The following is an 18,159-nucleotide window of genomic DNA, read 5'->3' on the forward strand; positions in this document are numbered from 1 at the left end:
ATTTGTTTTGCTGGATACTTTTTGGCAATATGCGGGAATGTTTCCTAATTAGAGAGTTTTTGTGAGTGAAGACACAAACATTTAGATGTTAAACGAAGTTGCCCAGGCTACACAAGGCAAAAAGTTTGGTATGTTACCTTACCGGGCCAGTGTAAACTTTTGTACACATCTTGAATGATACCAGATACTATTCTATTTCATAAGGAGTGTCGTTAACACTACCAACACATTCTTGATAAAACATTTTGTTATCGATATAGTAGTGGTGTTGTGGTTTTTTCCTGACGTGTATTTAACTGCAGATTACTTTTCCGTGACCAAGTTTTCATGATATCAATACGTTGACTTATTTGCTACGTTTAACTTCCATTGCAGGTACCAAGTAACGCGAAATGGATGATAAAACAAAGACAAAAATGCAAATGTTTGAAAAGGATGATGACATTAGCGAAGATTCCAGCAGTAAGGATGATGGTCGAGAGCGCGAAGTGTGGTCAAGAAAAATAGAGTACATTTTGTCCCTCGTCGGCTATTCTGTTGGCCTCGGCAATTTGTGGAGGTTTCCATATCTGTGTATACGAAATGGTGGAGGTATGTGTCATCATATAATATAAATTCTTACATGAATTACTGTAACAATTATGATTTTTAATGAGATCTAATTATTTCTATATTCACTGAAATAATTTGATATATATGAAATATTTATACATTGAAGATTAAACCAAAAGAGTGATTGATAGGCTGCTTCAGGCGTTGAACAAGACATTTTTTTAGCTTCCGGAATGTAACGAGTTTTAAAGTCTGATATACATCTTGAAATTTTTCACCATATATCAACAGGAATACGTTTCTTCCCTAAAACTTTCTTATCTTTCAAAATGGACCCTTACCAAATGATGTCATGCTTTGAATATACCATATGGTATGACAGGTTGTGATGACAGATTTACATAAAGACATGACGTCACACCTTCACAAAAAGCATTGTTTGATAGTTAGACGTAGATGTAATGCGAGATCTTTTAATAAAAATCATGAAATTCTATTCCATCTGATTTGAAATTTATGAATCTCGTCACTATTTTCTCTAGATGGGATGGTGAAAAGCACATTTGAAAATGAGCGGAAATGTGTCTTTTCTTGTATATTGAATCAGTGATTGAATATTTTGTATCATAGTTCACTTACACATATTGAGAAAAAAGAAACAAAAAAATGATAAAGAGTAAACAAAAACAAACAATGTTTGTGCCTATCTGGGGCCACCATACGATTATGTAAGCATTCGAATCACAGTCGCTTTTCAAGCGATACAGTTCATCACAGAGACCTATATAATACAACAATTGTGAAATAAAGTTTTTGTCTTTATTCCAACGTAAGTTGCTTAATCAAAATATAGATGTAAAACAGAATTTTTGACACAGGTTAAATTATCTTGTTTTTTTTTCATACTACCGTTAACATGACAGACATTACTAGCAGATTATTTGATATAGTGAGAACAAGAAAGAATTGTCTGCCGAGAAATTTCACAGGAGTCTGACTATTTTTCACAATTTAATTGTTTTTTACGCAACATTTTATTGTGATATAGTCAAAAGTAAATTCAGCTGGCTAGACAAAGGTCTGTCAAGTTGGAAAGACCTCTCTATGACAACGAGTTGATCGAACGACACCGTGACCTTTGGTGACGGAGATATCGTATTACCAATGTAGAATGTCATTTATTAAATGGAGTGAATCAGGTTTGTCGTCTATTTATTTGATCAGTGCTCAAACAGGTCATGTACAACAGCGCAGTATTATCCATTGTCGTCCATTTGATAGAGTTTCAATTTGAGAATGAAATAAGATTCTGTTTTCATGTCATATTTTTTTCTGTTTTTTTTTTTATTAATGCATAGAATTGTATACAGTCATGTTGCATAATTGTATAAATCCTTTCAGTGTTTGTAGATGTAGCATGTGAAAATATTCCTATACCTTGCTTCCCACGCAAATATTTGTGATGTCCAAGGTCATATTCAAACGAGACACTCCTCCAGATCATGCGATATTTAGACAAATAAAAGACAAAGGACTGACAGTTGTATATAGCGGAAACGTGTACACATAATCAGTGTGCTCCTGAGCGGCAAGTCACTCACATGTATCTTAATGCTATGATATAGCAGGTGACTGTCCAGGGTTATAGAAGTTTGACTTTACCCCCCAAGTAGATGTCGGAAATGGGGTATAGTATCAGACTGTGACCTACAGACACAGAAGGGGAATTGCTGCGGCACTCCCGCCTTCCTCGCGGCATACTATAAATGATGATCTGGTATGTTTCACAAATTTTGGTCTGGTCTGTTCCGGTTTGAATAAGGCAAATAAGACTTGACAAGACAGTCAGGTCCGGTTAGACTAGACGAGATCATGGTTCATAATATGGCTTTTGCTCCTGATGGGAATTACAGCAACAACAGCAAGTTAAGTCTACTATATAGGTATTCTTACTCCAAAAGCTTCCATTCAACATTGTAAAACAACTTCGTAACTTTTGTTACCAGGTCTATCAGTTTGGAAGCTATTTTGAATAAAATATGTATGATATATATATGATTTTAAGTATGTTATTTCTGACTTTACGGAATACATTTAAAACACATGAGAAATTATTGTCACAGGCTCTAATTGGTGAATGATTAAATGTGTCTAACATAAGTTACCATTCTAGACAGAAGATACCTAAGATAGTATCAAAGTTAACGCTGCGACATGGCGGTGAGGTGAAACAAAACTTTCTTCTCTCTTTCTATAGCAGTATAGCTAAGCTAGCAAGACACATACAAATTATAGGAGGTTCTTGGCAAAGCTATACACTATTAATCAATCCTATATAGGTTTCCCAGACCAGACCAATAAGACTAAACCAAATCATACATGATACTAAACCTGATAGACAATAATATGTTGTTTGCCATGTAATTCAAACATATGTTCTACAATACTGGTCGAATTTCAGATTGTTCATGTATGGCATAGGTAAACATCTACGTGCTGTTACAACGCCTGTGTCAGGTGATACATTAGTGAAATAAAATGGCATATCAAAGCTTATCAAACGGCAAAACCCTTTAAATATGATAATGTAGTTGTATACCCTGTGTTGACAACAACACTACTTATTAACAATCATTTGATCGTTTGATAAAATCAGAATATTCACCTGAGTAAATGTTATTGTTTGATATAAATGACAAAAATATCATTTGTTTTCAAATAAGTGGAAACATTGTGATATGTAAATTGATTCATAATAATGCCATATTTAATATTTGTAGCACTGCACTTTGATTTACGCCATATTGCCCTACATAAAACTATGTATATATTTATTTTTACGTTGTAATGTGTGATTGCAGGTGCTTTCCTGATCCCGTTTTTCTTCTTCCTGTTTCTTTGTGGAGTTCCTCTATACTTCATGGAAATATGCCTTGGGCAGTATTCAGGCAAAAGTGCATTAGTCGCGTGGAGTTCAATCGCTCCACTCTTTAAAGGTAAACATGTTAACAATCTAGAACTCAGTTAATTTTTAATAGAAAATTAGAAAATTTATTTACCAGTAATTCGTGTTTTATTCACTTCTAGATTTTTAGAAAAAAATAAAAACAATGTTAATGATCTTTTGTACTTGACGAATGTTAAAAGTATTTGGCAAGACATTCGTTTACTTTTGTTTTTCTTTGTATAATGTAATGCGAATTTTCATACCCGAGAACAATGGCCTCTCTATAGAAATCGATCGTTTAGCCCAATAGCATTTCAGATTTACATAGTAACACTTAATAGGTCATTCTGTTATGTCATTATTTATATATTACATAACAGATTTCAAATAAGAATGCAGTTAACAATGGAATTTTATCTTATTTATTTAGATGTTTTATAATTTTTTAGCTTCTTTATTAGTTTTTGTTTTGTTTTGTGGTATCTGCATTGCTTTCTCTTTTCCATTTTATTTCAATTGCACAATCGCGATATGTATTTTTCCTATATTTTTCAGGTATAGGTTTTTTGATGATAATCATATCTGGAATTGTCTCCTGGTACTACAACCTGGTCATCACGTGGGTGATATATTACTTGATCCATGCCTTTTTTCCCCATATCCCATGGGCTACTTGTGATAATGAATGGAACACAGACACGTGTATTGTGAGTAGAGCTGACCGCCTCCTCATGACTAATACAACATCGCTGGTCAACGTGTCCGAAATGATTAATGGGTCTACAGATGGGAATGCTTACAACCTGACAGATACAAATAGTGATAACAGAACTACACTGACCTATAATACGGCAGCATTTGAATTCTGGCAGTAGGTATTCATGATAAAATTTCAAAACTGATATAACTCAGTGGCGATAGTTTGGTGAAGGTGAATACTACCACAATGTAATATTGTAAAAGAAGGATTCTGTTTTCATAATTGTATGATAAAGGATAATAAACGACACGTTCTTAATTTTTTACCACTCCCACCATGTTAATATCTGACCTGAGGAAAGCCTTAGGGCGGATTACATGCCTATTTATCTCAAGGATAGAAATGTACTTAGATAAACATGTCACGAACGTTTGAGGGGCAAACTATAATTCACATGACATTTTCAATAATAAGTAAGATCCGATTTACATTACAGCCACACTGTGTCACGGCGTCGTCTAACGTTTACAATAATGACATAAAATTATCGTGCTGTCATTGAAATATGTATGAATTTCTTTTATGTATTGTTACTGACGGACACCGCACATTTCATAACAGGATAAAGTTATTATGTTTCCTAATTTATCATTCCTATTGGTCCAGATGGAAACAAATAGGTGATTAACTGTGGCGGAAAGCAGGAAACGTGAACATAGAGTGCATTACCACTACACCACCCGACCATCTATATATTGCATATCTGCTTCAATGTCATTTATTGATATTACAACGGTAAAATACACAAGGCGTCTTTTAATATACGACTTGTTAACCCTTTAATGAATTATTATTATTAAATGAAGTATTGGCAAGAGAGTATCATTTGCTATTTCTCTTTCCCCAGATACAACGTCTTGAAAAAGTCTAGTGGAATAGAGGATCTTGGCGAGGTCCAGTGGCACCTGGTTCTTTGTCTTTTTGGAGCATGGCTCTTCACATTTTTGTGTCTTATCAAGGGCATCTATTCAGTTGGAAAGGTAAATCCACATCACATTTTACAAAAACCAATTATGTTTTATACAAACTCACCTGGGATAAACGCGAATATGTCATACGTGTAATTATCCTTCTTCAGATATACTGTACCTCCAGTATCGCTACATATATCTTTTCTCAAACGATGAACAATTAAACTGCAACATGCTAGTATCGGTATATCAATAAAGCAGACCCCATGGTCTATTTTATAACGGGGAAATGCAACTCTTATACACAGAGATTAAGAACTCTGCAAAGTTGACATGTAGAGCAATACTCTAAGATGGCGATAATCAGGTCTGAGAAAATTAAGTTTGACTACATTGATTGCTTATGGCGAAAATATGGAATTCGAAAATAACTTTTACTTAAAACGACACTGGCTATTCATTGGACGATAACATACATTCAGTTTTGTAAACGGTATTAATTGTTTATAAAGGCGAATAGATTGACTATGTATTGAATATTTTTGAAATTACGTGTTGGTTAGAATCTAGCTGTTATTGGACGGATTCATACTTAATGATATAATACCATCGTTTCAAATAGTGAGATAAGACATTGTCATTTTGTAAACATATATCGCTAATATTGAAGAATTAACATAACTTAGAATATTAATATCCAATAATCGTATGTTTTCAGGTTGTTTATGTCACTGTTATATTGCCCTACCTCCTGTTGACAATATTCCTAATAAGGGGTTTAACACTAGATGGAGCTACAGAAGGGATTTTGTTCTACCTACGACCTGACTTCTCTAGACTCTTACATTTTCAGGTGAGATACTCTCATCTTTTGTTTCTCGTTCGGTGTGCTTGTCCGTTGTTTGCTTTAGAACTGAACGTACTACTTTTCCATTTCAAAATCTTACATTTGTCATATCCGGCGCTAGAAGGGCCTGCTAACGTTAAACACAGATGATTTCCCAATATTGATATTGCACTTTCTTAATCATGTTCTGTATTATATCAAGGATTTGCACTTACGCTTTTGTTCTTGAACTCTAGGCATAATATTCGAATGTATATATATACCATAAAATGATTAATGTTTAATTTCCGCTTAATATATTTTTTGTAACGTTCATGTATTATGTTATTGGTGTTCTTTGGTTTCTCGTTATTTACTAAACATCTATCAAAATTTGATCATTTGCGTTTGATATTTCAGGTGTGGTTGGAGGCAGCTGTCCAAGTATTTTTCTCTCTTGGACCAGCATGGGGTTCTCTTATTACGATGTCAAGCTATAGTAAATTCAAAAACAATTGTCTAAAGTAAGTCAGTTTAATTTGGGATTGATGTCTTCCGTCCAAATGCCTGGCAATGTATATTTTCTTCACGAAGTGATTGTTGTCAACCAAAACATTTATGCTTTTTAATTCATTTCCGCTTAGCCTTCTATAAATTCATGAGATTATTGGGGCTGTATAAATATGTTATTTAACTGGAAAATTAATATATCAAATTTAAGTTTGACTTTGTTACCATACCAGAGTAATAAATAGCAGGTGAGATTCAAAATTTAAATAATTGTTGGAAGTCTAAGTACTGGAATGTCTTACTTTAGTACGATAAATCTTTCATATCTGACCTAAATTGTCACAAGACATTTTAATCTGTCGAACTACTGAAATACTACCCTATTTCTGAAGTATATATGATGTAGTACATAGATGTAAACTGATACTGATAGATTTGGTCTTTTGGGATAATCTATGACACCAATACAAGTATGAAAATGAAGTTATTTATTGAAAGGAATTATCTTCACAGCGAGGCTGCTGATTAATTTTGAAACAAAATGAATATGACAACCACTTTATGAACAAAATATCGACATGCATCCGTTGTTGAATTAATACATATTTCATGCCAACTGTTAAATACCATTAGATGCACAGTAAACCAGTCGGCAAAGACAGCTGTCACATTTCATATCAGCCTTTAGATACACAGGTTTTGTTCTTTCTTCTTGTAATTCGAATGTAATGAGAAATTAACTCCAAACTTTTATTACTAAACATGTGTGCATTATTCAGAATTTGATAAAGTCATAGAATATTTGAAGTCTGATTTCAGCCTGTGAAAGAATTATACCGACAGTTTGTTCGTGTTCACTGGTTTACAGATGAAATTAAAACCTTTGCAAGGGAAATAATATCTCGGTGAGCAACGTTATTATTTATCTTTCACCGAAGCGATTGGAAAAATATAAGCAGTCTAATTTCATATTTGCCATCAGCAGCAGTAGTCAAGTAAAACCCATGGCGTAGGTTTGGTATACTACTGGATTAAGGGTATATAACATCCTTAACGTTGTCAGGAGGAAAATATAGTGAGATTGAGGAATAACGATAATTGATATTGTCCTCTACTTTTTTTATAGAGAATGCGTGGCGGACTGAGTTATTGTTTCCCCTTTAAGTATACGTACAAGTCATGTCTATAACAAAATCATTTTCAAAATATTGCATCACATTTGATATCCCATTACCCAATCACCCGTTTTGCTTATGTCAACAAATGTTGGAGAAGGTTTTTAAGTGTTTTCTTATTATTGTTACCTTCCTCTGATCGCTTATATCATTTCTCTGTTTCTGCAGATTTCTATTATTAAAAACAATATTTCAAACAGATCGCCTAATTATCATACATTTTATTGATTTACTTTTAGATTAGTCGTAAGCACCGATATCTCGTTTCCACAACTGAAAGAAGTCTTGATTTGAGTTTAAATATTGAAAATAAATGTTGAAAACGATATTGAAAAAGTAGCATACGACTGAAATGTATTTACATTAATGTTGTTGTTGCTAAAGCTTTTGCTTCAATAATGATTTTTGATTTTGACATTGCATTTTTTTTATAATATATATAATATTTATATATATGATATATCTATAACATTTGATTTGGGCATAATTACTTAAATTCTTATCGATTGCAGTAATGACGGGCAAAAATTTCAGAAAAGAAAAAAAAAGAAAGAAAAAAACAAGACTGGGCAATTTAAATACCACCATAGCGATTTTATTGCTGTAATAAAATCCATTGCTCAATTAACTTTCAGAGAGAATCTTGAATCTCGTGTGCTTATTTTGGCGAATAAGAACCTGTGAATATCATCCAGCATTCTCTTCTCTCTTCCGGTAAATCTAATCACATATCAAATAATAACAATGTTATTTTGGACTTTGTAAAGTTACCTCGGTTTGGTCTAAAACAAATGATATCATATTTATATATTTTGTGTTGTGGTTTTGTCTGCTCATTTGATTAACTACATAAGAAATTCTGTCGACAGATGTTTGTTTGTATTGATTGCAGAATGATATGCTAATTCAATTTTGATGCAGGGGTTTGTTCTGAAGGATGTCGTGCAGTGAACAGATCCCTAGTGGGCGTCGTTAGATATGGTATTCATATAAATAAAACTCAACGTTCTCATCGTACACCACAATGCAAACTTTGTGTATTCAACTACGATTTTGTTTTCCTCCAAAGCATGGATGTTAAATAATTATTGTCCACAAATATTTTGTATACAGCTTCATGTAAATCATTTTTATTTTGTTTACCGTAAATCTTCTATTTCTTCTTTCAAAACATGATGAATAATTCCTCAAATTATCCATGAAATCAGACTAGTTTCATTTTATTGTCAGTGATAAATTGTTGTCACACAACATGCATTAGCGCCCTGAAAATCTTTCGGTTTTCATGCAGCTTACTCGGTAAAATTATTGTCATGTAAAGGTAAAGTGCATGAAAACGTTATGATTTACTTGGAGTGAAATGTTGGTTGAAAATAAAAACAAAATTTATATTCAAGGCAAAATATTTAACAAAATGGTTGAAACAAGAATAATTCAAGGTCTAATGCATGTCGGTCTGAATTGAAATTGTTTAATATTCTCTAATCTCATAAACGTAATTTTTATAGAGAACATGCAAAAGATATGGAAAGTTCATTATATCTGTAACAAAATGTTCAAATTGATATTATTAATTTCTTTCTATGTTTTAATTTGTAAATATTTTTTAGTTATCTACATCACGTCTACTATGAGGTTCTGGAACGTTAAAAATCATTTTCAAATAGCCAATGACGGTTCAATCTCGTTAGTCCGGATACTTTGGTTGTCACCAAAAAATATCCAAAATAATTAATTTTCCGGATTATTGCAACACGCTCAATTCGTCCTAGGAAACTAGTTACGAACGGGTTAAATCCGGAAAGTGAGTTGTGCGGACTGTCGGATTAACTAGGTTATCCTTCATTATCACTGGAATAACATGAAACGAAGCTGACAGAAATGAAAACACAAGTAATCGAACTGAATACATGAATAATATGATAGACAATAATTATCAATCACGTTAACAAAACACCGTAATTATCAATCACGGATATATCCGCTGAGGATACTTTTGCCACTCTTTCATAACATTTAACTCCCATACTTCTTAAAACGTGTTCAGCGATAAGGAACATTATCCCACACGTCAAACCAATCATTTTATTTATCCAAATGTTTTGTAAATCCTGTGCTTACGTTTTTGTTTCACTTTATTTCAGACCTTTACTGTCAGTCATTGTGTTCTCTTTTGTACACATTCTAAAAAAAGACATGATGAAATGATTTGATTTATTGTTTAACTTCTTTCGGTTTATTAAATGACTCTTTTAGTGAACAATTAATTTATGTTTACATATATTTTAATCTGACACACAAACTTTTTTAATCAAGAGGAAAGATAATGGTTAATGTTTTAAATCTGTTGATATGGCTAATTGAAGTTAAAGCCAAACTTCTTTATATAGAAAATAAAATTGTTCTTTCACTAGCTACCGATAGATGTTCATGTTGTGATATGTTTATCCATAGGGATGCTATGTATGGAACACTTGCTGACGGACTGAGTAGTTTCTATGCCGGTTTTGTGGTTTTCTCAATCCTGGGATTCATGGCACACGACGCAGGTCTTACCATGGAGGAGGTGTCAGAAGCTGGTATGTAAAACCCTCAAATTAGTATGTGAACGTACAACACAAATCATAATAAAGTCCTCAAGTTAGTACACGTACGTGCTACACAAGTCATAATAATACTTTCAAGCTTTTATGTGAAGTTACTACACAAATCATGATAAAGTCCGAATTTAGTATGTTATCGTACTACTCAAATCATGACAAAGTACTTAATTATTATTATTATTATATTATTATTATTAATAATAATATTACAATCTTAACGGTCCGTCAACACATCAAAGCTTGTTAGGGTCATCAACCGGTAAAAGACACAGCGATCCAAAAGGGAAATAACATCAAACAAGCTTAAAGGTAAAAGACAAATGCTTAAAATCTTAAATGTTTATATAATTACAAAAGATTAAAATGATAAGACATAGTCTATAATATAGACCAATATCTTTCCGATAATCTAGAATTCTATAAATCTCAACAGTTTCAAAAACGGTCTTTGGACTTGTAACGTTACGATAAAAATTCCCGAGTGGACAGAAGGTCAATGTAGTCTCACAAAAATGTGTTACGGTGAATGGCTTATCATATCCTATGCACAGAGGTTTATTTTCGCCTTTCAACATATATGAATGCGTAAGGTATGTATGACCCATCCGAAGACGGGCAAGGCTAACTTCGTCTCGGTGGTTTTCTCTATAGCATGAAGAGCATTCACCGATGATAGGTTTTACGGAGTGCAATTTGTCATCGGTATATTGATTCCATTTCTCCTGCCACTCAGCTGAAAAAAATGTTTGATAAATGGTTTAAAATCAGTAAAATGAAGATTAAAAGCAACAGGTGGTAGCGATAAAGCTGAATTTGTGGCACGATCTGCTTTTTCATTGTCTGGTATTCCCACGTGCCCAGGAACCCAGAAAAAAGCAAGTTCATGATATAGTATTAATGTATTACGAACAAAAATTGTTCCGTTATTTATATTACTTAGGCCTTGTAGTACAGAAACAGAGTCTGAATAGATAACAGCTCACATTAATTTTTAGTTTGAATATGTTCAAGGGCGAGGTAGATAGCTCGCGCCTCCGCCGAGAATATTGAGACGTTGTTCGGTAGCCGGCATCCATAGGCTTCATCTTGTGTAAACATGGCCGCGGTAACCTTAATGCTATTTTTGAACCATCAATATATAGATGTAGAAAGTTTTTTATATATATATATATTTTTACTTAATTTCGAGAAGAATGAACGAAAGTTACAACTGTCAATCTCTGATTTTACCATTTCATTAAATGAAAAATTAATTTTTGGGTGAATTAAAGAGCCATGTTGGAATTTCTGTCATTCGAAATGATCTAATTTGGTCAATATCAATATTTGTGTCTTGTAAAAGAGCGGAAAATCCGAATACCGAATGGTGGAATGGTCTTTGGTTCGATTCAAGTTTTCTATTTTGGATGAAACACAAGTGAAAAAGCAGGATGTGATGGATTAGATTTTAGCTGAATTATGTACTGCAAAGTGAATTTATTTCGATGGCTATATATCTTATGTGTGGAAGGAACGACAATTTCCTGTCGAATATTACACCTAGGAATTCGGTTTGCTCAACAACTGGAATGGGTAGACCACAAAGAGAGAGATTTGGATCACCGGGTTGTCTCCGCATTTAAAAAAAATGCATACAAACTGTTTTGAGTGTGAAAATTAAATCCATTTTCATCTGCCCAAATTTGTTGTCGATTCAAACATTGTTGTAGTTGTGATTCGATGGTATTCATATGCTTAGATCGATAGCATATAATGAAGTCATCGACATAAAGAGAGCCCTCCGTTGAAGGGGATAATGTTTTGACAATACTGTTAATTTTAAGTCTAAAAAAGTATCACCGAGAGAATGCTGCCTTGTGGTACATCCATTTCCTGCTGATGAACATCGAAAAGGGTCGTTCTGGTGCGTCTCCTCTTGTAATACTTGTGAATCTGTATGTTTCGTTAAATAGGTCCAGGCCTGGTGTTTGTAGCCTACCCGGAAGCCATCATGAAGCTACCCCTGCCTCATCTGTGGGGTGTTTTGTTCTTTTTAATGTTGATCACAGTCGGAATCGACAGCCAGGTAAGATAAAGCGTATAGATTAATTTTAAGGATAAGTGTTGTAGGAAAGTTTCAATTTCATTAAAGCTATGGTTATACCAAACCCTTTGTCGTTTAGATATTGTCTGTTCTGAAAAATGTTTTACGGGCTGAATGTATCCCAAAGTCAAACTAATTTTTTGTCTGTTTTATGAACAACTGTCCACAGTTGTTGACTACTGCAGTGCTACTATGATAGACAGGAAAACAAATTGATAGCTGCCTCAGTTGATATAAACAGCACTAGTTTATCAATGAAAGAATTCATTAATTAATGTTTTACTTTATGCATTTCAGTTTGGCATGTTCGAGACTGTTTCAAGTGGACTGGTTGATTCTTTCCCATCGCAACTAAAGGAACGAAAAGTTCAACTGACCGCAGCTTTAAGCGTTATCCTGTTCATTTTGGGTCTACCGTTTACAACACAGGTATAAACTCTCGATAAATTTAGAAAACAGCAGAATATTCAGTATATAAAAAAGATGAACTATACTCAGCAAGTTAGCGGCAGGTCTTTCGTAAGCCCCTTGTACAGCAGAAGAGAAAAATATATAAAATGTAAAAAATCTCTCACAGTTATCAGTATCATTAAGGAAGTGGAGATATCCTCTCTCTATACTCTATATAGAGATGGTTGAAGGAAGCATAATCTACAATACAGTGATAACATTTCCTATACAATGATGTACTTCCTGTTGTTGTTTATCTGGTCATCTGTCTGGTCATCAGTTCAAGACTAAAATCATTTATACTAATGTTACCTATACATATATATTTTTTTTCATTTGACGACTTTGTCGTTGTAGTTTATTTGTGTGCTTTATAGCTATGAAAACAATGACAATTTAAATGAGGATGACTGGTAAACGAACATTGACATCTACTATAGATAACCCAATAACACTTTTTTATCACAGGGAGGAATCTATGTGTTCCAGCTCATCGACTGGTATGCATCGACTCTGTGTATTGTGTTAGGTTCTTTCCTTGAATGCATAGTCATAAGTTGGATATATGGTAAGTAACCTTCTTAAAATATGAAATTATCGCCCAATTACATCATTTTAATAATAATTTCTTACCACCATGTCAAATGTACATTGATCAACACTGGAGAACATATCGGTTGTCAAACCAACATATGGCAACATAGTACTTATTTAGTTATCAGAATGTGCGCTATAGTGATGATGTAATATAAAACATAAAATAGTATACCAAGCTATACAGTAATATACAATAACACGTAAATGTGGTATGCAGTTCTGGATACTATAGCTGCAGGAAATACGCGTGAGGAATTTATCGATATAGCGGAGGCTAGTGTATGGGTAGCTACTCACAGCCCTTGTTAAGATTTTGCTATACCTTTTCATCTCGCTCTTGTCATTTTACTTTCAACAAAGAGGTCATTGCATTTAACTGTTTGTGACATAGACACACACTTTCAGTGGTTCATGTCATTACTCATTACTCATTACAATATAACAAATGTCAGTGGATGAATGTAAAATTTCGTAAATTTGGAGAAATAGTTTTTTTGTTATTTAAGTAACCGGATTCAACAAAGTCTCCAAATATATTATTCGATTAGAGTAATTCATACATTTTAAAATAATTGTAAATTTACAATTCACAGTATTTTAATGTGTGTTTGCCCAGGTGCCGAGAGATTCAGTCGAAATATAAGTATGATGACCGGTCGATCTGCTCCCCTGGTAATGAGAATCTGTTGGTGTATCTTTACTCCCTTAATCCTGTTGGTAAGCAGTAATCTTCATTTAAAAATATGCAAAAGATTTTTACTTATCCAGACCAGACTTCTTTGTGTTCAAATAATGGAATTAGATATAACGACGTTTGGACTAATTTATTAACCAAAAATTATCTTTCCGTTAAACTAGTCGGGTGCAAAAAAATCACTTCGAACGATATCATTAATTAGCTACTTCTGATGGAATCATACAGTGTTTTATCTCTCACCTAAAATTATATTAGCTGATGAACTTTTCTACTTATTGCGTTATGCCTACGTTGCAGGTCGTATTTCTTGGTAATATCACACAGTATGGGCCCCCTAACACGGCTCAGTATACCTACCCAGACTATGCTGCAGTGGTAGGAAATCTGTTCGCCATCATTCCTTTACTGCCCATTCCTATCTTGGCTGTGGTACAACTGTTTAAGGAAAAAGGATCGATTATACAGGTAATAGTCGTGTTTTACCATAGAATATGTATGTTTTTATTAGTTCGTACCTATCGGACCGTTAGATTAATGTAACGCACTATCTACAAATTATAATGTTACGAATTTGGTTCGAAATAATGATATTTTCTCTCAGACTGCATCCGTTAAAATTATAAATACAATAAATTAATAATAAATAATGAAGAATTATTTTCTACTTCAAAGTGGTCCATAGCATGATCATTGATTGTAATCATCTTTTTTGTCTTACACTGCCACAAAAGCATGTAGTCAGTGTGTATATAGATGTTGAACATATCATCTTTCATTAATAATATGAGAGATATGATACAATTACAGAGGGTGAAGCACGCTTGCGAACCCGATGAAAATTGGGGTCCGATTGAAGGCGGACAATTCCTTAAGGAGTATCAGTATGAGGGGAACGTGCAGAAGAATATGCTTATAAACTTGATCGGTGACAGAAACGTGTGAAAATACCAACAACGGATCACGGGATGTCGTATAGTATGGGATTAACCAGAGAAAGGACATCCTGGACTGGAAGACAGTGACACTATCCACAACGTAATCATAAATGATAACGATGTGTGAAATATTAGTATCAGACCCGCGCCAGTGGTAAAGACAACGTTGTTGTGTCATTGCTTTAAACGATAAAAGTATAAGGCTACAAAGATTCTTAGTAATCTGTTGATGTTACGTAAGTTTTTTAATTCAGTACTTATCTGAGACACATTGTTGCTCTGATACTCCTGTCCGTTCTGTTTACAGGTGGTAAAAATGGCACTCACTGCCGAACTGAATACAAAGGGGAAAATGATACTCTATGCCGGGGGGAATGACACACATTGCCAAACTAGCAGCAAAAGGCAAATGTGGTACTTATTTTCTACAAATGAATATATTATTTGATATTGAAATGTTATATTGTTGATAAATCATGAATCATTAATTTTTTTTTGTTTTGTTTTTATGTGTGCTCACTGTAATTAGTTTAGCCAATACAATTGCTATTTTTTTCTTTGTTAGCGTCATTTACCTAAATACACCATTGTCACCTCATAATTATTTAATCATAATTCTGCTCAGTTAATTTTAAGATAGAAATATCTGTTATTACATTAAATACAGATAATTGTGACAATGGTCAAACCTTTTAAAATTTTATCTATGGAATGTGTGACGTCGTTCGTGTACTTAAGAAAGTTACATCAAGCGAAGATAATGAATAATACATTACTGATAATTTTCCACAATGAAAAATGAAAAAATGTATTACGAACGATTCAGTATAACATGACGGTTTGAGACCAATTTTCTATGAGCGTGGGCTTTAAAAGGTTATTGTGGTTTTTGTTTTCATCACCCACTCACTTGATGAAGAGGAATAAGACAAGTCGTATCCTTTGGGTAGTGGAGATGCGGATTTGTGTAGGTATCGGTTTTATTATGTTATTTGAAATACTATGAAATTTTGTTATTGTTTCATAAGTTTTCAGATTTGTATGGATATAGATTTCACATGTCGCCCATGATTCCTTGACGGATCCAATTTCTGATCGGGTTTCGTTTGGCACACCAGAAATAGATTTGACATGTCGCCCATGATTCCTTGACGGATCCAATTTCTGATCGGGTTTCGTTTGGCACACCAGAAATGGCTAAACGAGTTCACACATAAGGATACAAATTTAGCGGCGTTTTGATATAACTTACATTTCTTCCAGTGTCGCTATGATGTTAATATAATTAATTACTTGAAATCAGAAAACAGACACGATCACGGGGTCTTACGTCACATTTATAGATATTTATAGAATAATGCATTTTCTCTTCACATCGATTAATTTTTATGGGGTTTTGTACAGCTGTACTCGGTGACATTATAGTTCTATAAATGTCACTCCACGTTTCCCCCGGGACTTTATTATGATAATTATTTACATATTTACATTTTGTGGAGGGTTGGGGGTCGAGGTTGGGAGAATCACTTCAAAAATGTTATACTAGAATTTATTATATATTATTTCATGATATTCAATTTACTTTCCTTGTGTCAACAGCAACGGTTATTAATTTTTTCAGCATTACAAAAATGATCTAATTAATATTTAGAATGTATTTGTTATATATATTAATTCAATAACCATGTCATAACAAAGTTATGATAATAAAGAATTAAAAAATAACAATGTCATTAGTGCCTTTTCATTCCATAGTAAAGCAGCTCTATACTACCTTACTGTCGTAGATAATTTATATCAGGTGTTATAATTCTGATGACACCGTCGGAATGAATGATGAACGGTTTCAAATAGTGAATTGTATTCACGGTGTCCTTGTGATCTTGTCGCTGTGGTGACAAGTCACCAGAGCAATAGAACAACACACGCTTTCTTGACCCTATTCCTAACCACCTCAATTATTATCGTAGTATCAGATAAAACAGCTGCCAAGAAATTTCATTAATGTGGCCAAAACTAAAATGGTACAGAGGTATTACTAAAACGATTAGGGTTTTGTAACAATGAACAAAGAACTGTTAAGATATACAGAACTGGCATCATTGAAAGCCAGTACCATTGCAGATTTTGCATAGACCCATCGATCTCTGAAACAGGATCAAATCAGAATAGACAAATATACTTGACATTCTTCTCGAAATAACAAATATGAACTTACGAAAACTTACAGATGAGTCCTGGAAGGACGAAACAGCTGTATAATGTTGCTTATTATCTCACAAGGTGTTATTCACTTGTGTATCTTTGTATAATTTTACATCTTACGATCGTTTAGACTACTTCTTAATGACAAGTATACGAACCGCCCTCGTTTATATCGCATTCCTGACTTTTACAAGAATTCGTGTAAGCATCGATTTATTGGTGGTTCGTCAAAATATTCAACAAAAAAATATCAAAGCTTCTTACTAACATTCTTAAGAACTATTATATCAGGGTTATAGTTTTATTATCATGCTGTAAACACGAGTAGAATCTATAATATGTTGATTTTAAAGAGCCCTGAAGAGCTTTCACCCATTTTGAACATTTGAATTTTCTACTTTGTACACTAAATCACCTTTATTTTCTTATCCTGGAAGTTTTCTTTCGAAGAAAAATGCGTTAAAATTATCGAGTTTCTCTTTGACAATAGCAACAATAGAATCTATAGAAACAAACTGTGTCCGCCTTTAAACTGACGTGTGTTTGTTTTCACATGAGGCTGCCGTTGTCGAAGAACTTGTAAAAACAGGTCGCGATCACTTTTAAGTTTTTTTTCAATTTTACTTTAAGGTACAGGAATATTTATGATATCTGGTCTTTAAAATAACAAGAAATGTATTGCCTGAGCACGCCAGAATTTGAACCAAGGTCACGAGATTCTCTCCTATATCAATTATTACCTCAGTGTTTTCCTGCACCGAAACAAACACGAAAACTTTCCACAAATCTCAATGACATGTGTTATGATTTCAAACGTTCTTTCGTGAATTTACAGCTTTTAAATAGCAGTATATTCCTAAACTCCTAACCTTGTTTACATGCCCTTCCAATTCGAGTCCACGGACGTG

At 33.6% G+C, this 18,159-nt stretch overlaps 1 protein-coding gene across 1 annotated transcript; it reads left to right on the forward strand.

The window, feature by feature from the left end:
- Positions 1 to 392: 392 nt before the first annotated feature.
- Positions 393 to 15,053, forward strand: LOC132553596 (sodium- and chloride-dependent glycine transporter 1-like). The gene is made up of 13 exons (XM_060217852.1): positions 393 to 591; positions 3,414 to 3,548; positions 4,055 to 4,370; positions 5,107 to 5,239; positions 5,889 to 6,023; positions 6,417 to 6,520; positions 10,136 to 10,260; positions 12,237 to 12,349; positions 12,665 to 12,796; positions 13,286 to 13,385; positions 14,031 to 14,131; positions 14,409 to 14,576; positions 14,919 to 15,053. Exons 1-13 carry the CDS (start codon positions 393 to 395, stop codon positions 15,051 to 15,053), a joined length of 1,896 nt encoding a protein of 631 aa, XP_060073835.1.
- The last annotated feature ends 3,106 nt before the right edge of the window (positions 15,054 to 18,159 follow it).

This window comes from Ylistrum balloti, unplaced genomic scaffold (assembly GCF_031769215.1).
Source record: "Ylistrum balloti isolate Yb309-2 unplaced genomic scaffold, AGI_CSIRO_Ybal_v1 Utg370338, whole genome shotgun sequence".
Taxonomy (NCBI): Eukaryota; Metazoa; Mollusca; class Bivalvia; order Pectinida; family Pectinidae; genus Ylistrum; species Ylistrum balloti.